The sequence below is a fragment of the Vulpes vulpes genome, chromosome 13 (assembly GCF_048418805.1).
Source record: "Vulpes vulpes isolate BD-2025 chromosome 13, VulVul3, whole genome shotgun sequence".
Lineage (NCBI taxonomy): Eukaryota > Metazoa > Chordata > Mammalia > Carnivora > Canidae > Vulpes > Vulpes vulpes.
In genome coordinates, this window is record NC_132792.1 from 133,806,232 (window position 1) to 133,829,647 (window position 23,416).

Genomic DNA, 23,416 nt, shown 5'->3' on the forward strand with positions numbered 1-23,416 from the left:
GAGAAGGTGGCCTCGGGTGGTTTTGAATATGATCTGGGAAATGATTTTATTTTACAATTCAAATATACGAGTCGCCTCCACCATGTAAATATTACCTATTTTTAGTTTCAGATGTGCATGAGGCAGCATTATCGACACTTCTCTTGGTCAGTATATATCACACTGATCTATAATGAGACCGCTTAGGAGGGTAGATGAGGAAGACATTTTAGACCCAGAAAGTCTAAAATGAAATTATTTCACTGGGGAATGGATATTTATATACGATATATTCTGTATCATGTGTATTTTTTTAAGTTTATATTAGGATTGTTCTCAAAGCCAATTTTAAGAGTGAATGAATTTTTTCCTTCAAATAAATCTACCCTTAGCATCACATTCAAGGGACTTTGCCAGAAAGTCTATACACTGCTCCACCTTTAGACCACCATTTACGGAGGAAAAGCTATAAAACCTGGGGAAAACATCTACTTATTTTTAAATCAACTAGAACTTCTTTTTGCTTCGTGGTAGTGTTGGAAAATATTTTAATAACTAAAATAATAAAACTTCATGTGAGGCAAATTCTACCTTAATTATTGCCTCTTGGGGTGGAAAATTAAGGAAACATTAGTAAATGTGTTAACTAGAGAAACCACTGCAGTAATTTCCCTCCACATATCTGGATCCGAAGTCAAAATAAAATCCATGCTACACATATTATTTGAAAGAAAGCAAACTTGTCGTTTTAGGTCAACAAAAGTAGTATCAGAGCACTTGGGACTGAAATTAGGGGACCCCAGAAATCCAGTGACTCATCAGACTTCGATTAACTTACTTAAATGCCCTATCGTTCAGTTTAGGAATCTGTAGTGAGGGGTGTTGCTATGATTGCTTGATTTGTTTTAATATTTCAAACACTCTGCATTTACCCCCCCCCCTTAGCATCCTACTACTTGAAAACTAATTATATTGAAAACTCATTTTAAAGCACAGTATCTTTGAATAAGCATGTTGAAATAGTGTTTTCCTCTGTGCTTGAAACTTTAGTGTATGACTGACCACATCTTTTAAATTTCCTTCTTTTATGCTATACCTGACTCCTCCAACCCAGGACCTTTTCTCCACGTGTAGCTATTCAATATACATCATGCATTCACAATCCTCTAGGTGACCAAATGACCTATTCATGCCACTAGCCATTGCTACTTTGTTGTTCCAAAGTCCCCTGGCCTGTTGAGCAAGGAGAAAATATTCTTGAGGGTTACAAGGTATCTTGGTAATTTATAAATACTTTCATAATCTCCATAGACTGTTGAGCTTTCAGTTAAAATGTTATTTTTATCATTAAAGTTTGCTTTTCTCTTTTTTTTTTCCTATGGATTTCAGGTTACTTATTAAATGTGCATTTTGAGATGTAAGAATATGTAGCCAGAATAACAAAGGTAGCTCTGACCACTGTCTCCAGAGAGCAATATATTAAATCGGGAGAGCAGGGTTTTAGAACAATTTCTCTTTACCACATTCTCATTGCACTCTCACTTTGTACCCTAGTCCTGAGTCCCTTTGTCTCCAGAGGGCCCTCCATCCAACTACACGGAACAGTCATCGTTCAGTCACTTAGTCGGACACCTGCCTCCTGCCTGTGTTTGGCAGGCCAGCAGGATGAGGAAATAATCAGAAGAAAATGTTCTGGTTCTTTGACCTCATCCACATACAACATTATCCAAAACCGTTTTCTGTGAGTGAGGACAGAGTGGCTCTGAGATCCCTTGGTCTAACATTCTGCAGGAATGTGGAGGAACAAAACTAACTTTTCTGATCCCTTCTAAGATAACGGAAATAGAAATGATGTCGGCCTCTGCCTGTCATTTCGGTGATGTTTACAGACAGACGTATGTAGACATGTAAGCCTTTCACTGGTAAACATTTTGGCTTGACTTTCTCCTAGCCCAACTGTCTTCTTAAGCACAGCTCCCCATGGTCATCGCAGCAGTGTTTTCCTGAAAGCATATTTTGTGAACTATTTCTCCAGGATGATGGCAGTTTCCTTAAGGCAGATGCCTAAAAGACATATGGTTTTCATAGATTTTTCCGTCTAGACTAGCTTTATTTAGTGACTTTTGGTCTGAATTGGTCTAGTTAAAGTTTCTGTAGAAGCTTGTATAAAAATTTAAAATGTGGGCATACCATTAAGGTGTAAAACAAAAAGTTTGACTTCTTATTGGCAATAGATTAAAAGGGATTGGTTGCAAGTTTCCTTCAGGTTAAGTAATTCTGACCATCCTGTATGCCCACTCGTCCATTCCACTCCCACAACACTGTCCAAAATGGAAAGGCTTACCCCCAAATCCTATAACTGTTATATTCATATACTTCCCAATGTTTTCCTGAGTAAATTCTTTGTTTCCAGTTGATGTGTGTGTGCGTGTGTGTTAGAAAGCTATAATTCTTTCTGCAGACTCTTTACATGGCCCAGGGGACATATGATTCCTTGCCCTTTTAGCACCAATTTTTACAAAGAGAGCATTTCCCTCATTTTAGAAAAGCACCCATCAAGCCACTGAGTGAAGGAGAGGGAGCGTTTGGGAATTTTTGTAGTGCTGCCAACCGCTGAGAAATAAATCCATTTTTAAATGCAGTGCTGGAGCCAGTGTCCCAGACTCGTGTAGAGACAGTATGACACTGTAGGAGGAAAAGAATGGCTTCTAGACCTGTCTCAAAGTCGGCCTTTTGCTCTTACTTTTGTAAGAGCTAACTGCCACAGCTCCAATCCCAGTTTAGCTCCATCAGAACAAGGAGGTTCATGGAAGGTGGCACTGGGGGTGGGGAAGGGGGGGTGTTGGTGCTTTGGCCTCGGCCAGGATCGTCACCTGCCTGCGCGCTGACCATTTAATTGGACTTTAGTCACATGTTTGTCCACCGACATGGCAGCTTGCAAGGCACAACTGCTTCTCTGTTTTCTTGTGTTTGCATTAAACTTTTTTGTTTTTAAACTTTGAGCTCTGAGACATGTTAGAGCTCCTCCTGCTGGATTTCTTTTTCTTTCTTTCTTTCTTTTTTCTTTCCTTTTTTTTTTTTAATCACTGGGATTGTAATTAGTAAATGGTAACTCTTTGTCTCCATTTTTGCCACTTGGACTGAGAGACATAAGTGGCCAGAGGAATACCACGTGGTACATTTCAAACTGGCCTTTGAATTCCCCAGGTATCACAGGCAGAAATGAAACATTGGTGCAACATAAATCTTCTCTTAAGTCTTCAAATTCTTCCGTCTCTATGTGTTGTTGTTGTTGTTGTTGTTGTTGTTGTTGTTGTTACTAAAATAAAAGGCATTGGAAAGTGAAATTTGCCATCAAGATTTCTAGTTACATGTTTGCTCTGAGGTAAGACCCCAAGTCAGATACTCACACCTGCAAGGTTCCTGCTTTCTACCAGAGAGGGGTAAAGAGTCTTTTCTGTCTTTCTAAACCAGAAATGAATGTTACAGCTCTGTGTAGACCTTCGAAGGGTCGTCTTTTCCCTCCCCATCCTTGCCCCCTTGTCTTCTTCCCACTGACTCGAGATGACAGAGGAATGTGCATCTCAGAAGTGGACGTTGCCTCTCCCAGTAGCTGGTTCTTAGCACCTCCTTCCCAACCTCTCCTCCTTCCCCCAAATGGCGGGGTTGGCCAACCCCTGTCCCTGGTGCCTGAGCTGGGAATGAGGGGAAGGGCAGACAGAAGAGGACAGAAGAAGATGAAGAGGGTTAGAAATAGTTGTGCCCCCGCAACATCAATGGGACTAGGTTTCTACATCATGTAAGTTCTTGGAGATCTCTTTGGGGATTTCTCGAAAGAGAGAGGGAGAGAGAGAAGGGAGGGAGGAAGGGAGGAAAGAGAAAAAGGGAGAGAAATGGGGGGTGGGGAATCATCGGAAGGGACACTGCCTAGCTTCATTCACTAGCCACGTGCAGGTAAAGCTCTTTTCAAGCCACATCCTTTCTCTCTGTACGCTTTTCTCACCATTGCATTCCTCTTACCTTCTGCTTTTTGCGTCTCTTTCCTCTTTCCCTCCATCCAGTTTATCTGTTATCAGTGATATAGTACAGAGACTAAAACATTTTTTAAAATCTCGAAAGCCGGGCTTTTGAGGAATCGTATTTTAATATAACCCTAAACCCTGGAAGTTATCTGTTTTATGAATTAGGACTCAGTGCAAAACAAATAATTTTGTCACTTCTGATAAAGAACAAGACAACACTTGGTTTCTCAAACTGACAGCACTTTTTCTAGTTTTTTTTCCCTCACACATACTATTTCCTATTTCTGGACTGCCAGTCCCCTCAACTTCCCTTGTTTTCTGGAGGCCCTTCTGACCCCCTTCCAGTCCCAGGCTAAGACTCCAGGGGCCCCGGAAGCTCCTAGGCACAGTCCTGTCATTACCAACTATCGCACTGTCATCACAGTTTCTTGTCTCTCTCCCCATCTCGGAGAGACTCCCAGGCAGGGATCACGTCTCTGGACATCTGACTGTTAATACAGCATGTAGCACGTAAACAGGGCTTCTTAAGAGAATGAAAGAATACAAAATGAGTTGACATGCAGTGCTAATTCGGAATTTCTTTTGGAATTAGCCCAATATTTAGTATATTTTAAGGACCAGTTTAAACACAAATACTCTATCTCGTTCTGTTCTATTGAGAAGCTTGCCTGGCCAAATGCTACTGTAAAACTCTGTTTTTTACAAATCACCAACGGAGCAGACTTAATGTGGGCAAATCGTCCTTCAGGCTGCCTTTTTGCTGCAACCACAGAAGTGGAAAGATCTGTACCATCCCTGTGAATGAAATCCAAGTCAGATATTTAATATCATGTAAAGCAAATGTGGCAAGGGAGGTTATGTTACCATTTATCTCAGAGACTAATTTATACAGGATATTAGATGTTTGTATCATTGAATAACAATTGTGGACTGTTTTCCCCCTTATGTTCTTACTTCAAATTCTATCAACTGATTCATACTTTCCCAGTGACACATGTTATAAAAGCATGGGTTCATTTTCACAGGGGAAAGAAATGCTGGCTCTAACATGTAGCACGAATCATATTAGAGAATTCTTTAGACCCTTTAAGTAGACTCCAAGTCCTATGTTCTTTCCAACATCTACTGTAAATGATTCTTGGACAGTATCAGCTCATTTTCTTACTAAGCTGAGAAGGCCAAAAATATGCTGGATAGCAGCCTATGGTATTTTCAATAATAAATTACAAAATACTGTCTTCCATGTGGACCATATCCTGACCATTGTGGCATTTTTTTTAAAACAGCCTCATAGCTTGTAGATATGTAAAATCTGTCTTGTTAATAAATGCTTAAAATAAGCGAAGCACAAACACAACTGTGTTTAAAATACTGCATCTTGTTATCTGATAGAGCAGACATTTGCAAGAGGAAGTCCTGGATCCTAGTCAGTTGCCATTCCATATCACCTAGCACCATGCTCCTGATTTGTCACTGGGTATCTGCATTCCTGTACACTGAACTACCGGTGGGGACGCTGCCCTCTGCAGGTGCTGTGGAAGACTAGGATAAGGAATAATCTGGGTTCTTAGGAAGTTTATAATGTCATTCAGGTGATAAACTGTGTGTAAACCCTATATACATGCTTTAAACTTTGAGAAATGATCCAAGGATTAACTAATTCAAGAGGTTCATGGACAAACAAGGCATTACTGTTCCCGAGAGGGAGATACTCTGGGCATCCCCTAAACAAGCTTCCCGATGCCACCAGAGCCATTTTATTTATTAACTCTTTTTAAAAGATTTTATTATTTATTTTTTCATGAGAGACACAGAGAGAGAGGGGCAGAGACATAGGCAGAGGTCGAACAGGCTCCCTCTGGGGAGCCTGACACGGGACTCAGTCCCAGGACCCCAGGATCACGGCCTGAGCCAAAGGCAGATGCTCAACCGCTGAGCCACCCAGGCGTCCCTACCAGAGCCATTTTTGCCTGGGTCTGCTTTAAAGACAAGTCCAACGGAGCCCAGTACGGAAGATGCTCTTTATGGTTTTAGAAAACTCAGAAGCAGTTTTTGTTTTAGTTCTATTTTGTCCTGTTTTCTAAGAAATTCACCAGATGTAGTCTTACTTCTTGTGGTTCAGTACACAGAACCCTTCATTAAAAAAAATTTTTTTTACCTGTTTCATCAGTAAGATAAACAAGTTGGGCAAGTTGGTATCAGATCTTTGTGGCTTCTAGAAACCTGGGATGTATAACTCTCCCATCCTCCTAAAAGTAATTATATGTAATATGTAATTATATGTAAATTGAATTGTTGAGACAGATGTATTTTAAAGCCTCAATTATATTTAATAAGTAGAACTTGTGGTATAAGAGAAGCCTATTACATATCCGTTTTTATGCAAATACTACCCTGGTAGACAGATATCATTCCTCTAGATGTGTTCATCTTTATCTTTTTTGAGGGTTTTCTTTTCTTTTTTGTGTGTGTGGAGGAGTAGGTTCACCTAGCTAAGTAGGTGGACTTCAGTCATACATACCCTTTCCAAAGATGAGAATTTGCAATTCATGTTTACAGATGCTTACTTTCCTTACTTACTGCCATTTTCATAAGCAAATACAAGTGTCCCTAAGCAAGTAGGGGGTGATGATTAACAAGAAAATTACCGGAGTATACTATCTTAGTTATTATAAAATAAACCTAAAACTGAGCTGACCCATGCTTAAGTCTAATTCCCAAATGTTTCAGAGTGTTTCTACAACCATTTCTTCACCCTTCTTAAGATTTTTTTCCCAGTACTTTCACTTTTTGCTTGTACTATATCTGGCAAGTGGTTTGAATTGCTAATAAAGCAAGCTCAAAATCACTTACTGTGCCTTAGAACAATGGTTTTCAAAACATGGTCCCAGGATCAGCAGCATCAGCAGCATCTGGGAACTTGCTAGAAATGTCTCACCCTATTAGAAACTCTGTGTGGTGCCCAGCAATCTGAGTTTTAACAAGTCCACCAGGGACTTATGATGCACGGTCCAATTTGAGAACCATTGCCTCAGAATGTGCTAATGTAGCTGTCCAATAGAAAGAATCCTGGAAAGGGAGCCATGAAATCTTGGTGTAAACATAGAAAAGGAAGGAGACTGAGCTACACAGATCTAGTCTGGCTCACACATTTACCAGTCTCATAATTCCCACTCTGACAGAGAATAAGGGCAGGGGCAGAAAGATCAAGCCATTTCAACAACCGGTGTTATGCTACCTGACAGCAAGAAACTAGAGAAACCCCACATGCTGATGCACCCCGCAAGCAGTTTGCCTGTAGAATTTTCTATATATTCTCTCTCTCTCTCTCTCACTATACATATACATATATATATATATATATATTCATATTCTCAACCCTACAATGATTGGCCTCACATCATAAATACTCAGAACCCGCTAACCCAAAACAGAACAGCTGAAGTTTTAATCCTTCCGTTCTTAGAAGAGAAGTGAAAGAGACAGTGAGACAAAATAATGCATTCTTTACTTATCAGTAAAGCCAGGTTCTCCCTTTCAATGCCACCCACCTTGTGTGAGCATTGGATTTCCTTACAAAAATTGTCATTGTCCAAAAGACTGTAAAAGGTTCATCCCTGCAGCTACGAATGCAACTACAAGTATTACATCTCTCCCTTTGATTTGGAAGCAGAAACATGGCTCTTCTGTCCTAACCATAAACCGCCCACACACAACACAGTGTTTCAATAAACACTAAGTGATGCAAGATGCTCCATTTCAATGTAATGGGTTACTTAATGAAGCCCATCACTAAACAAAGCAACTGAGGAAAATTTGGTACAAAACAAATAACTTTGCCCAAAACAAACTGTCTTATGAGGTGAATGTCTTTGGAAACTCTTTGAATGGTTAGGAACTAGACCAATGAAATGAACTTTAACAGTAAACCTTAAATGTATTTCTGGTGTTGAAGTTGGCAAATACCATTGCTTATTAAGAAAATCACACAGAACAACTTAATGCTCCTCCTGAATTGCTTTCTAGTAGAATTTTATTATTTTAGAAATGAAATGATGCTCATTTTTTCCAGAAGGGTGGGGAGGGGGATCTTTCAGGATTTTTAATTACCAAGTACGTATATGAGTTACTTTGACCTGAAACTGAGCATATTTTGTAGATGTCATAATTATTTTTGAGTGAACATGATAGAAATTTTGTCTTTCATTTTCTCATTCATTCACCACACAGTGAGTGCCTGTGTGGGTGCCTATTTATTTTATTTTAGAGAGAGGGAGAGTGCATAAGAGTGAGGGGGGCAGAGGGAGAGGGAGAAAATATTAAGCAGACTCCATGCCCAGAGTGGAGCCAACATGGGGCTTGATCTCACCACTCTGAGATCATGACCGGGAGATCATGACCTGGACCGAAATTAAGAGTTGGTTGCTTAATCAACTGAGCCACCCAGACACCCCCACTAAGGGACACTTTTAAGAAGCTCATAATGGATAGATTCTCCCAATTTTATTTTTTTAAATAATTATTTATTGGAGAGAGAGAGAATACCTCACATGGAGCAGAGGGAGAGGCAGAGGGAGAGAAGTGGCTCCCCACTAAGTGGGGAGCTTGTTGCAGGGCTTGATCTGAGATCATGACCTGAAGAGAAATCAAGAGTTGGAGGTTTAACCATCCAGGGACCCCAGGGACCTTTCTCCTAATTTCTTTATTAAAAAAGGATGCCATGAGGAGCACCTGGGTGGTTCAGTTGGTCCAGACTCACATCATGGGGCTCCCTGCTTAGCCAGGAGTCTACTTAAGAATCTCTCTCTTCCTATACCCCTTCTCCCACTGACATACTCCCAATTTCTCTCTCTCCCTCTCTCTCAAAAAAAAAAAAGAGAGAGAGAGAGAGAGAGAGATTAAGAGAGAGAAAGCATGTCATGAGCCCAAGATTATGCTAGTTTGGAGATATAGTGGTGAATAAGACAAACGAAAGTCCTGGCACAGAGCAGAAAGTTGCAATCCCCTAGTCTCCTGCCTTGCTTTCTTTCTGGACTTGCCCATTACCATCGTCCTTTTCTAGTTCCATCCACATAGTCCAAAACTGGGGAGGAGGTTAATGAGGAGCAACTGTGCCATCATAGCATTTAAATCTCTCTCTTCTCTGTCCCCACAATTGAGCTCTGCCCTTCAATCTTCAGCACATAGTTTCTAGTTTCTTATAAATTCATTGTAACTATTGTCTTACATCTTCCAAGTTTTATATGTTGCAGTTAAAGTCACATTTGCCCCTGCTTTGACCACATTGTATTTTCAAGCTTCTAAACTATACTCTTAGAGTCTGAATTACAAAATTTTGCCTTTTCCACTTAAAATTGGGTACAATAGTAAAAATCACTTGTATACTTGTCTATCCCACTCATCTTCCATTCTAAATAGATTCTGAGCTTTTAAAAATGATTGCAGCATAATGTAGTTCACATAGTAGATGCTCAATAAATTATGTATGCCACATAAAAACTAGAAGGTGTGTTATAGATCATCTAGTCTGAGTCTCTGGTGCCTGTGAGGGGGAAACTGAGTCTTGGAGAACCTCAGGTGGTTAGTGACTATACAAATTGGCAGTTGGAGGCATCCACATCTTTTGACTTCTGATCTAGAACTCTTTCTGTGTAAACTCAATAATAGCATCTCATAAACACCTCAAAAATATTCCTGGCCCCAATGGATCTTTGATCTGGCCTATGCTCTAACCTGGCCAAGCATCTCTGTTTAGGCACTTTTCAGCCATTCATTTGTCCATTATTAATAAATATTTATTCACTGCCTTCTAATCTAATAATGTGATTACATTATACTAAATGCTGAATACACATAATAAATACAGAGTATATGGTCTTTGCTCTTAAGGAATCTACTGCGGGACATAGGCAATAATATAGTAAATACATAATCACAAACAGGGTCAAGTGCTATGAAATACACAAATATCATGAAGTGATTGGGGATGGGGTGGTTGGAAACTCTAGGATGGTCAGGAAGGGCTAAGGAATGACATTTCAGCCAAGAACCAAAGGATCAGAAGAGAACTCGGTTTGTATTCCTTTCTCTCTTGGCTACCGTCCTTGGTCCAAGCTATCATGTATGCATGAAACAGTTTCCAACCCACCATGCCACATTGTACCCTGCCCCTCAATGAATTTGTTTTAAAATCTACTTAAAAAAAAAATCCAACCCAATATTGAATCTTCTGGTAGAGTTTCCTTCCTTCAAATTCCAAACTCTGGCCAACTCCTCCTCTCCCTCCACCCCGCCATAACTGCTTAATTCTAAGAATACATTTCTATGCGTTATGTGACTATTTATCAAACTCGCTGAGGACAGGGGGCTTATTATTTAATGTTTATTCCAAACATTTATTAAAGAATTGAGCAAATACATTACAGGTAACATTTCCAAGGGTCAAAATCCTACATGTTGCTGTAGCTTTTTTTTTCTTTTTTCTGCAACAGCAATGACTTCCCAACATATACCTGTATGTAATGTGAAGATCAGTGAGTATCACAAGCATTCATAAATTGCTTCTTACTTCTATGGATAACTTTATTTAGTTGTCAGTGTCCAGTTGTACAGTGGCTGAATGATAAGCACACACCACAAGAACAGGAAGATGAGTGAGACACAGCCCATTTCTCATCAGTGGAGATAAAACATAAAAACCTAATTAGGATTGATTGTGATGGTTGTAATAGATGTATGTTGAGATGCTTTCGAAGCAGCTTTATTAAGATAGGGAGAGGTAGGTTAGAGAAGACGTCGGGGAGGTGAGCCTCGAAGGATGGATAGCACTTCTAGCAGAAGAACAAAACAGCGCTGAGAACATAATTGCATAGAACATCATGCTAGAAGTTGTATGAGACAAGTGAAGTAGGAGTGTGACTTCTGGCCACTAGAAACTTCACAACAAAGGAGAAAGTGACTCAAGGTTCAAGATTCAGGACAGAAGCCAAATAAATATGGCCATTTTAAATGAACATGAGCAGTATGCTAGTGGAAGGGCAGTGCTTTTGCATGGACACAAGTAAAAAGGAAATCAGGGGAAGATTTTTCCCAGCAGGGAATAGCCAAAACATGTCAGATGGTCAGAGTAGCCACTACCCTTTCTGCAAAAAAAGGTTTTGTTTTGTTTTGTTTTTTACTCAAATCAACAACTAGTATTGATGGTTTAGTTTGGTTACTGTGCCTATCAGGTATGTCTAGTCAGACTTTAAGAAATCGAGGGCCCACCTAATAAGGAGACTAGCATAAGGAGTTAAATTGAAATGCACCTTCCCAAGGAAACCTTTCCTCTAAAGCCTCTTGGACATTTTTCTGGTGCAGGAGCAAAAAGGAACTCTGTTAGTATCTAGGAGTTTGTGCCTAAGGGGCCAGTATTTGTACCATTAATGAACAATATCTCTTTTGCGTTTTTTCCTTGACTATCTAGATTTTATACCTTTGTGATTTTTTTCCACATTTCATAATTGTTTCCTTTAAGTTTTCTATCTTCACTTCTTCATACCTGAGAAGGGACATTTGATTTAATCATATTAGTGTTTCTAACACAGGAAAAATTCTGTGGCATGACTAGAATTCCAAAAAGGATCTTTCTGAAACAACCAGTGGGACAGTTTTATCAAGAAGAAAGGTTTCAGTTTGCAGAATTTGTTGAATTTTGTTGGTTATAAAAATTACTCCCCAAAATACTACATATGAAAGCAAGTACACACACACAGAGATCCTAATACATTTAGGAAATAAATGGATGTGTTCAGGAACTAAAGAGCATTACTAGGTAATGTTGAGATTCTCACATACAGTAATATTTCATTATCTGGAGTTTGTGTATTGGGCAACCTCAGCTCTCAGAAACATCATAACCAACCAGAAAGTGAGCAATACTCCTCCTGAGCCTATTTATACTTACTGTAGAGAATGCAAAAACCCTGATTCTCTGGTTTTCTGGTGCCCTTCAAATTAGAAATAAAATATAGAACAAATTGGAGGAGGCTGCTGCTAAAGGCAATGAAAAGTGATAACTAGCATTCTGACAGTAAAAAGAGAATATTACATAAAGGGAAATAAAAATTCAAAAATCATCATCCTCTGAGACCTGATATACCTTAAAAGTTCCTGGAGTAGGCATAATGTAACACAGTTCACTCTATGCAGTCATTCTCTGTCAGCTGAAAAATGCACAGGACATTTCAGATGGTTTTTAAATGATTTGGTGTTTGGGTTTTTTTGTTTTGTTTTGTTTTGTTTTGTTTTGGGAGGAACAACTTCTGTTTTGAGAAAGATTTGCATATGAAATTTTTTGTTTCAAAATTCTAGATGAATGAAAGGTGACAGTGTTCAAATCATTACAGATGGCAACCACCCCTGCTGGCCTGTCTGCATGGGCATGTGTATGATGGCTCTTTCTCAGTGTCTTTGGGACAACCTTCTGCTTAGATATTCTACTTGTTTCTTTACATTTCTCTTTCTCTCTTTCTAGCCGGAGACCACCCCCATCACCAACTCGTCCCACTATAATCCGTCCACTAGAATCCTCCCTGTTAGACTAAACGAAGTGTCTGGCATGGCAATTAATTACTAATGAATTATGCGAAAGCAACATATTTGATCAGTAAATCATGAGTAGTCGCATGTGTGGACATCAGTAGGCAAGTAACCAGTTTTACTAATGCATTCATTACTCATCTTCGTTGCTCATGGTGTATCAAACCTTTGGAGTTTGACTCTTGAAAACTGCTGACCCTTCAAGGCTTTCTATGTTGTACTGACCAAGGGTAGGTTTGTATAGCAGCCCTATATTTTGGAGACCATTTGCCTACCCAGGTTAACCACCAGGTAGCCCATTAAGTATAATTCTTAAGAGCTATGAGATGGTGGGCTTAGACCTAAGCCATACATATATTTATTTTCCCACATTCTGTTTTGGCTTACAGAAATTATGTTGTCCATTATTAATATTTCCTTCTACTCTATACTTACCTATTTAGATCTTCTTTCCTTCCTCTTTATTTCATAGGACTGCTAGGAAGTGATTTTTTTTAAAAAAATTAGGATTCCTTAAGAATACAACTTTTCCAGAAGCACAAGATAGCTTGCAAAGGAAAAGTTAACGCATTGCTTGCTCTAGAGAGCTTCTCTTCATACCAATGTGTTTTGCTTCATGCTAGAAGCATATTCAACAGCAAATCAAAGCTTAATTTTCGGTAGTCTATCAGTAGATTTGGCTAGTTAGTTTCAGAGTTCAAGGAAGAAGCAAAATATCACATCTCTAGAAGTGTCTGGAAACATATAATTTCTTTATTCACATATATATTCATCTCCTTATGGGTTACAGTGACTGACATGGAAGATATTTAATTTTTCAAACTGAGCTAATTTTAGGCATAGCTAACTACACATTGACACAAACTCCAGTTTATTTATTTATTTGGTTGGAGCAAAACGTTTTCTCTTTCCATGCTAATTTGTAATTCCCTCATGTAATAATTTATCTGCCTTTAAGACTAGTTTAACATAACTTTCCATCCATTCTAGGCTTTCTTAATATATCTTGAGCCTTACTCTGGGATAACTGTTTTCAAAAGGAGCCCCAGAATGAAAATAAAAGTCGTTTAGTAAGAGATGCCATGGTTTAAGAGCAGAGCTCACACTTTTACAGTTGTAGGATTTCAGAGTCTCTATACAGGTCATTCCAAATAATGGTATTAAGACATCGAGATCTAAAGCAACTTGGCAAATGCTAGCATTTCAAAAATTTACAAAATCCTCTTATCCTGGGGGTTAATAGTTCAGTCTTAAGGCTGAGTTTTAGACTACCTAGGGCCAAATGATTAGCATGTAGGAAACAGCCAGAAGCCAACTGGAATTCCGTCTGCTAACTGTTCCCAGACAGCAGAGCAAGTCCTCACTGAATAGTGGCGTCCCATGACACTATTTCATATTCTACAGAAGTAAATCAGGTTTCACCAACTGAAATGTCTCCCTTTGAAAGCAGCAAACATGATTTGTATGTTAACTTCACTTTAATTTCCTGTGTACTTTATACCCAAAGCAGACACCCATAAAGTATGAAGTAAAAACTTTCAACCATTATTAAAAAGAGAACTTGCCAACTTGAATGACATTGTTTTGAAGTTATTCTAAAGGGTTACAGCTAGCCCACTTATAATAGGCAAAAAATCAGAGAATACAAGATTTACAAAAAGAACATTTCAACTTTTAAGTTATAAGTTATTGTATAAAGAACAGCACCCTAAATCTTCTCATATCTTTTTTTTCCCCTCATTTGAAAAAAATCTTAACTCTTTGTGAATGGAACAGATATGCAAGAGACATAATGTTGTGTTTAAAATAGTGCTGCAGCTAAGTGGGAATGTGTTACGTAAATGTCCATAGTAAAACAAATTATCTACAGAGATCTTATCATAAAATTCCCTCCTTTTAGGATTCCCTTTGCTTCTTCCTTTGAATTCTCTAAAATAGGCAGCTAACATTATATACTTCAGGGTTTGGCTTTGTGCTAAATGTGGTTTTGCATTTTGCTGTATTTCAAAAATTTCCTTCTGTTAAAGGAAAATATTGTGGATAACCACTGGTGTGTTCTTAGATCAGCACAAACCATGTCGAAGAAAATTGGAGATGTTTTTCCAACTTTCCACTGAACTTATGTAGTCATAAACAATGGCATTTATCATATTTGGCTTTTGCTCTCAGATTATAATCCTACAGTTTCACTGTCCCAATTGTCTCTGTTTGTAGGCACATTTTTGTCCTCTCACTTCTCAGTTATTTCTAGCCTCCCCTGGAATTCCAGAAGTCATGCTGGAGAACACTTTGTTTGCTGCAGTACTATGTCATATGATTAGTATTAATGCCATTTCCCAAAGGGTTTGCATCCTGCTAAAAGGAAATGTAAAGGTGAATGAAGTCGGAAGCTCTAAGATGTGTTTAAAGTGCGTTGTCCATACCAGGCCTTAAGGTGGGAATGTAGCTTAATGAGCTTTCTAAGAGTTTCCCATACCACCTCTCATCTTTTGTGTGGCTTCCTCCTGATTGCTCTGATGTGGTCTACACAATAGATGTCTAGCAAAATAAAATAAAACATACAATATTTTTAGGATTTGGAAGAATTAACTGTATATGTTTGTTTTATAGGTACATCACTTCTTGTCACATGCTAAATATTGCATGCTTATTGACTAATTGGAATAACCGTTTACTCAAGTGTGAACAGATTATTGAAATAGATTTAGAACAGATATATTGCATTTCCAGAAGTCATCCACCAAGATTACTCTTCTGAATGTTGCTTATAGCTGTCTTTTATAGCACAGAAGAGCAGTAGGGTTTATTAGTAAATTGCCTACTTGTTCAGATTCAAACTCATTCTGTTCCAAAACATAATGAAACCAGTTCCTGTGATATAACTGTAAGCCTTCTAAACTTAGAATTTAAAAATAGTCATAATAGATTAATTTTATGACTTTTTAGTATAGACTGTAGCCATAATTCTCAAATATGAAATGGGACCTAATACCAGTATGTGATAAACGTTGATGTTTTCTGTGTACAAACTTATTTTCTATGCATGTGTCTATGTATACAGTATATACATGGTGAATTCATTTCTGTAAGTACTGTGTTTTGTGCCCCTTTGGGTAGGTAGGTTTAAAAGCACTTGTTAAAATGCCACAAGCATGAGTGTGAATGTATGTGCACTGTGTATATATGCTATGTATGGGTGTAAATATTTATGTATACATGTGCTGTATGTGTGGGTATGAAAATATTTTTTAAACTGTTAATACAAGAGCTCACTTTGGAAGGTCTGCTGTAATACATGATAACAGTGGTTCATATAACAATGATAACATACATGAGGCATACAAAATTTTTCCAGGACAGACACAAAGCTCAGAATTACCATGACAGCACAGTAGAGTAACATCCACAGACATTTGTACCTAAGTCCACAGCACTGCTATCTAAGAAGAAATTACCTTTGCCAAATATAGTGTAAGATCGGGAAACATACTTTTAAGATATCTGATTGGAATTATAAATTATTCTTGGATTGCTGAGCTGAATCTTGAAAAGCTTAAATTGGTCTACATAGTTATTCTTCATAGTAAATGTCAAAAAAATAAAGTGGAGGGATCAAGCAATATAATAAAAAGAGCAGACTTTTTGGAATAAATTTATCAAAAAAATGTAGGGAAGAAGTTACTTAATACCTCAGAGGTAGGTCATCCATCTCCTCTTTCAGGTAAATATTTCTCATTTGGCAAACCAGATAAGTATTTGAAAGATAAGTATTTGAGAATAAAGCCTAAATAGTAGGTTTCTGAACTGTGGAACCCACTCAAGGGGGATAAGATATGAGACTCAAACTGAGAGTTTTATATCCATTTCACCAAGAGGAGCTGTGAGCTCAGAGTTTAATGTGAATAAAGCTAGATGAGTGTAGAGAAACAATATTAGTTCATTAGATCACTCACTCCTTTCTTAAAAGTTCAGATGTGTCTTCTAGATAATCTTAAATCATCCTGTCTAGTTGGTATGCTTTAAATTGTGTGGTGCTCTGTATTGTGAAACTTTAAGAATATTTTGAAGCATATGTAGTATATGCATTGCTACTTGTATATATGTGTAAGAATGTGTATATGTGTGAGAGCAAGAGAGAAAACTCAAGGAAGAGTCTCCTGTTTGTCTTAAGACCTGTTCATACTGGTATATACTGGTGAGACTTCTCACCACTCTGGTCTGGGGTTTCACACATGGCTCAGCTCAAGGCATTCATTTCTTAATTTTTACCCTTTGAATTCCTTAAACTCTGCTCATTGTGTAATATTTTTTTAAGTATTATAAAAATTACTCTGTCAACCTCTTGCATTGTCTGTTGCCAGTTTGATAAAAAACGATTCCTCTCAACCAGAAATTTCACCAATACTTGATTTATGATTAATTTCATATGTACAGCCTTTGTTTTGTTTGCCCATCTATGTTTCTTTTTTCTCCTTTTCTGAATCAAATTCCTCTTTTGCTTTTTTATGAAGAAGCAGTGTGTAGAAGCAAAATCTTACCTTCTCTGTTGATTCTTTAATTAATTTGAGCCAGAATACTTTCCACTGTCTTCTTGGCACTTTCGAGATTTCTTACTGCTGATATATGGATGGACTCTGTGAATGGAATTTTTGAAGCAAGTTTCTCAAGCCTGTATCATTCTTGAAGGTTACATGTACCTATTGTGAAAATGTGAAGCTGTATTTCTGAACTTGAAATAAATGATAACACTTGAAGGACTCCCCCTTCCTCGTTCTTGTATAATATATTTGGTTCATATCTATGCATATCGGTAAGACCTGAGATGTCTGAATACTTATAACCCTTTTGATCAAATTGGTCCAGAATTACTGAAATGGGGAATAATAACATTTGGCATTACTGTCATTTAATTGGGGGGAGGACAATATTTTTTAAAGGGAGCAAATCAGACAAATCAAAGGCAGGAGAGTGGGAGACATTTTATTTCTGATTCAAAATCATTGCTGAACTAGGTTAAAAGGGGCACACGCCTTAGACAGTTGCAGGGGTGCAATGTGACACTTGACAAGAGGCACCATCTTATTTTGCCATTAAAGAGGAAGTGTTCGTGAAAAACCCTGGGAAGCAGAAAGAGGAAGAACACTCTGCCCAAATTTTAGGTCCACAGAAGGAATTTCTTACAGAAAGTAATTGAGCTCTTGACTCAGTAGTTGGCCTCCATTATTTATTCATTGGGCATCGAGGGGAGAAGCTACCCTTTTAGTTTCCCTAATATTAAGAAAATGGAAGAGTGCTAAACAGTAGCTACACACATCCTTGTCCGCAGGTTCCAGAGCACAGACTAAGACTCTTTATTACAGAGTTTCGATAATAGGTTCCTTATCAATGTACATAGTCCCAGGTTGAACCACCCATCCAAAATAGGAAGACAAGAAGAGAAAAGATGAATATTGCTTTACTTTCCCTCTGTGTTCAGGATATGTTCATTGGGAAAAGATGAATTGCAAAGATTGCTGTATTAATTCATGCTTTCCTGTTATAATTTCTTTTTCATATCTGTACATCTTCCATGAGTAGAGCCATTAATGCCTTCAAAGGAAGCTTTTTACTAGAAAAGATAGGATGAGAATCATGCTGTACACTTGTGTGGGGTGTGTGTGTACATGTGTATGTTTTACTGTGTTATTCTTTATTCAGTAGTTTCTAATGGAAATTACCAAAACCAAAGGACCTCATTTGGCAAACTACTTATTTGCTAACTATTTGGCAAATTACTATTCGTATTTTTGAAATAGTTTTGGCATGGAAGTAAATATCTTTTCAGTTGTCAAGATTCTTGTTTTTCTGCTGGAATCTTTAAATTTCACACTGAGAAATCTATCTGGTGTTTGGTTAGACAGATCTCATACTCTACTTCCTAGTACTTCAACACACATCTTGCATTGCCACTTTGAAGACCATTTGTTGATATTTTTTCACACTGTGGCAGCCTAATAATTAGAATACATGCAAGAGATGCTGGCTAAAATAGAGATGCAGTCTTAGAGTTTCCCAAAGTTCATTCCATGAAATTTTAGTAGGTTTTGCATGTACATATACCAAGGGTTTCTTAATTAAGCATACTTGGGAAATGATGATTAAAAATTAAATGTTTCTTTACTGGAAGACTTTACAGAAGTTTTAATATCAGATTGCATTGTGAATCTCTAAGAGAAGATCAGTGTCTACATGTTTCTCAGACTTATTTGACCATCAGTGCTTTGTTCATAAAACATAAAGCAGGTCTAGTGTTGTGAGGAAACAATGCTTTGGTGGCTTTAGATAAGAGAGAAAAGGCATTGAGCAGGATTAGTCCATTACAAGACTGTTACTATCACAAAGTCAGGTGATAAAATCAAATATAAGAGCAACTAAAGCTCCCAGGACAATCTTCTTGACCCCCATGATTTATCACAGCAATGTACCAGACCCAAGGAGGAAGATCACATAAGAACAGAGGCATGAAAGCAGACATACATGCAATGAGTCTTAGTAAGCCTTGTGGAGGACTCAGATAATTTTCCATACTACTTTTTCTCTCTCACTCCTGAAAAAAAGAGCTCCTTTAAAGGAATTACATTCCCCCATTATATTCTTGTAAATGAATGGATCCAGGTTGATTTAAAATTTAAAGATTGGGGATCCCTGGGTGGCTCAGCAGTTTAGCACCTGCTTTTGGCCCAGGGCGCGATCCTGGAGTACTGAGATCGAGTCCCACGTCGGGCTCCCGGCATGGAGCCTGCTTCTCCCTCCTCCTGTGTCTCTGCCTTTCTCTCTCTTTCTCTCTCTCTCTATGTCTATCATGAATAAATAATCTTTAAAAAGAATAAAATAAAATAAAAATGGGAACATCCCATCTAAAAAAAATAAAAAATAAATAAAATAAAATAAAATTTAAAGATTATCAAAGGAAAACTTACCCAAGCCTTCAGGCTCACCCACTGATCTGAGATACTAAGTTATCTAAATGATGAGCAAAGAAAGTAAGCAGAGAATGTTTTGTGAAGTTGTAACAGAAAAGAAAAAAAGTCATAAGACCTCCCCAGGGACCTTGCCAGGGGAATTTCACCATTAGAACAGATTGCAGCATTGAGGTAGATCCAAGAGAATATGGGTAATCCATCATTCTTACTGATAATTGAGTCTTTTATATTTGAATAATGCCCATGTTCCATACACAGTTTTTCCTGCCTCCTTACCTTCCTGTTCTAGCCAAACAATTCTTTGAAGCTATTTTTCAGAATACTCAAGAAGGTGTAACCTTCTTGAAACTATAACCTTGATTAGGTAGATTAGCTTGTATGGTAAAGAGTAGCAGGCCAAACTTTAAAATTTGTTAACTACTCAGAATTTCAACTCAGTGTTCCAATTCAGCAAGAGTATGATGTACGTTTATAGGCCTTCATGTAAAAAGCCCAAATATTTTCAGCATTTGCCTTGGGCACTTCAGCATTGTGTAAGTAACATAGAAGGTTCTGGAAGAGAAATCGTGAAAATTCAAACCACCAAGATCCATCATAGAACTAACTCTGAGCCACTGCATGTGTCATCATCGACATGCTTTTTTGGCAATGAGAGGAAAGTTGGTGCAGGAAAGTGAAGAGGAAAAGAAAGGAGCCGCCTGAGGGAATAAATGTCATTCTGATGTTTGAAGCAAACATTCTAGCTGTCAGGTGAAATATATTCCAAGACATAGAGTTTCTGATCCTGTTTCTGGATTAGAACACCAAAGAGCTCAAACAGGAAAGTGCTTTGGCATATGCTAACAGAATGTCTCTTCAGCAGTGTGGACTTAATGGCTCACCTCCCCACCCTGCTGAGGTAATTAAAGTGTTCTAAAGCCCCTTCAGAACTCAAAAATAGTTTCTGTTTGCTGGGCAGGTGATAAATCTCATTGAGCCTGACAGGAATTTAATTACACTTTCTTCATGAAAACACCAGGGATCCCCATTACCTGGATCTCTAAAGCTAAAGGCTTGCAGACCCCCCCCGCAGTTGAAAGGTTACCAAAAGCAAGTTCTTCATCATTTAAATGGATGAGAGGCCTCCTTAGCATAGCCAGCTTAAATTGGACCGAAGAAAAATTGGTCTCGGACTTCAGGGAAGGTAAGATTTTTTCACCACTGCTCAGAAATAGTGCAGTTTGGCTCCATTAAACATCTCCTAGAAGATGAAAAAACAGTTTGTTTTTGTTTTTGTTTTTTGTAGACTTCATTGCTCCACTCACTTGAAGTGTTACAAGAGTAAGATGGCAGTGAGTGTGTTGTCAGACACCTGGATGAATAGCCAAAAAAGAAGTCCCGCGGGGAGCAGGGTACTGAGCTAACCTCACAGTTCTGTGGCCTGCTGTAGTGTGGAATTCATTACCAATTTGGTTAGAGAGAGGAAATGAAAGTACAGATTTCTGCTGGAAACCAATGGGAAAGTTTCACTTGGCCTGCTGTTTTCCCACTTACAGACAGAGCCGTTTGTTGCAGTGTAGAGTTTACTCCTCTAGGAGCGAATCATCCAGAGAGGCTGATGTCCAAATGAAGCACAGCTCACTCTAGACCCTTATTTCACAACGATAGGCCTGACAAGATGCCAGCCAAGCTAGGGATATGGAAAAAGGTCTGGCAAACTCAGTCTCCTTCACCCTGCACCCAGTTCCGAATAAATCAGAGCTTTAATTGTACGCAACTCTGAGACAGAAGCCCAGGGTCCCATGGACCAGGACTAGCTTTGTGGTTTCCCTGGGCTTGGAAAGCCTATTGTATCAGGATATTCACTCGGAGCAGATTCTCATTTACAAATCCTTTTCCCCCCGAGATCAACCCCTGACATTTTCTGCATTATGATTACATTGTTCATCTGATCTCATAACACCTTCTAATTTCCCTCACCTTAAAAAAAAAAATTTACCTGTCAATTTCTATATCAACTTCTTCTCCCTTTGGAGATTTTACATTTACTGAACTCTTTGGAGGTAACAATGTCACAAACTCAGGGCTCAGAAGCAAATACTCAAAGTGATAAAGGCATTTGGCTCTAGTACTATTTCCAGGTCTCCTGAATATGATTGCATGGATTTATCATCTCAGGGTACAAAAGAAGATTCTGGAGTGGGCTCAAATGGCTCACACCTAGCACACTGCTGATAGCCAGGGAAAGTCCTGGGAACTGCTAACTTTGCCATGTGGTTCTCTCATTTCTCCTGCATGTCTGCATGATTTTTGTCTAATTTGAATTTGACTTTCGTGGGATCATTTTGCATGCTTTTATTTGGATTTGTTTTCTACTTTAAACATTTCTTCCTCTGCATCTGTGTTTTTCTTTTTGTTATTTTGTTTTGTTTTGTTTTCACTAGGCGACCCCCTCCTGCAGTTCCAGGACGACCATCCTAACATCCATGATTCATCTCCTTTTGTTTCCAACAACATGTCTATCCATGGTATTTAAAAGCCTATCGTTTGCACTACATGTCATATGTACATAAAAACTTTTATTTTTGATCTATGTCTATAATAAAAACAAAGTTTATTCTATATAAAAATGAAATGTGTTCTGTTTCTTTTTCTAAAGAGACAAATTAAATGGTTTTCAGCTAAAACAAGATAAGGTGAAAAATATGTAATTTGATCTTGTAGGAGCTTAATTTGAAAAATATTTAAGTTCTTAAAGCATTGTGATTTAAGATGCTATTTGGTGGTCATTGGAGCTACCCAGGCTGCAGCACTTAAGATGAACGTAATTCAGATTGTTCATGACCACTGGGTACATATACTTGTGCCCATGGGGTTTGTCCTTGGATGTTACCTAGACAGAAAGAATGATGAAAAGCTAACTGCCTTCCGGAATAAGAGTTTGTTGTTTAGAAGGGAATTGAGACCCAATGAAGAAGTCACCTGGAAGTAAAGGCTGTGACTAAATTACAGAATGTTCACATTTTAAAAGTTAGGAGAGAAATAAAGCACATTTATTATTATTTTTTTTTTTGCACATTCATTATTTTTAAAAAAAGATGCTATTTGGTGGAGAATAATAATCCGTCTTCAACTGAAATGTCTGTCCAATAAAAGTATGAAAAAAAAAGTATAAAAAAACAGAAACAAGTGTTGGGGAAGATGTGGAGAAAAAGGAACCCTCATGCACTGTTGGTAGGAATGCAAGCTGGTACAGCCGCTGTGGAAACCAGTATGGAGGGTCCTCAACAAGTTAAAAATAGAATTACTGTATGATTCAGTAATTCCATTACTGGGTATCTACCCAAAGAATACAAAAACACTAACTTGAAAAGATATATGCATCCTATGTTTATTGAAGTGCCATTTACAGTAGCCAAATTATGGTAGCAATACAAGTGTCCACTGATGGATGAATGGATAAAGAAGATGCAATACACACAGACACACAGACACACACAGTAGAGTTTTATTCAGCCACAAGAAAAAATGAGATCTTGCCATTTGCAACAACATAGATGATCTAGAAGATATAATGCCAAGTGAAATATGTCTGTCAGAGGAAAACAGATACCATATGATTTCACTCATGTGGAATTTGAGAAACACAACAAATGGACAAAGAAAAAACAAACCAAGAAACCAACTGTTAACTACAGAGAACACACTGATGGTCACCAGAGGCAAGTGGGGGGGGGGGCGGATAGGTGAAAATAGGGGATGGCAATGAAGGAGTGCACTTCTGATGAGCACTGAGTAAGGTATAGAATTGTTGAATCACTGTATTGTACATCTGAAACTAATACTGTATGCTGATTATACTGGAATTTTTTTAAAAGTGAGAAAAGAGAACAC

General features: G+C 38.2%; 2 protein-coding genes across 10 annotated transcripts in view; both read left to right on the top strand.

The window, feature by feature from the left end:
* DNM3 (dynamin 3) overlaps window positions 1-22,152 on the top strand; it is a 563,024-nt gene extending 540,872 nt beyond the window's left edge. For 6 of the 9 annotated variants that reach the window (XM_072733026.1, XM_072733029.1, XM_026001289.2 and 3 more), the window contains one exon: window positions 12,517-17,339. In XM_072733026.1, coding sequence (XP_072589127.1) covers window positions 12,517-12,586 — 70 coding nt within the window. In that variant the 3' untranslated portion in view covers window positions 12,587-17,339. Of the gene's footprint in view, window positions 1-12,516; window positions 17,340-21,966 lie in introns of those variants that run through there. The other 3 variants (XM_072733032.1, XM_072733024.1, XM_072733022.1) reach the window with 1 other exon arrangement.
* LOC112921738 (NADH dehydrogenase [ubiquinone] 1 beta subcomplex subunit 1) lies at window positions 22,146-22,584 on the top strand. The gene has a single exon (XM_026001065.2). The coding sequence runs from the start codon at window positions 22,341-22,343 to the stop codon at window positions 22,512-22,514; it is 174 nt and encodes a 57-aa protein (XP_025856850.2). The 5' UTR covers window positions 22,146-22,340; the 3' UTR covers window positions 22,515-22,584.
* The last annotated feature ends 832 nt before the right edge of the window (window positions 22,585-23,416 follow it).

Bases quoted from the DNA above. Each gene is read 5' to 3' on its own strand.
- LOC112921738 (XM_026001065.2), top strand. From the start codon at position 22,341: ATGAACGTAATTCAGATTGTTCATGACCACTGGGTACATATACTTGTG.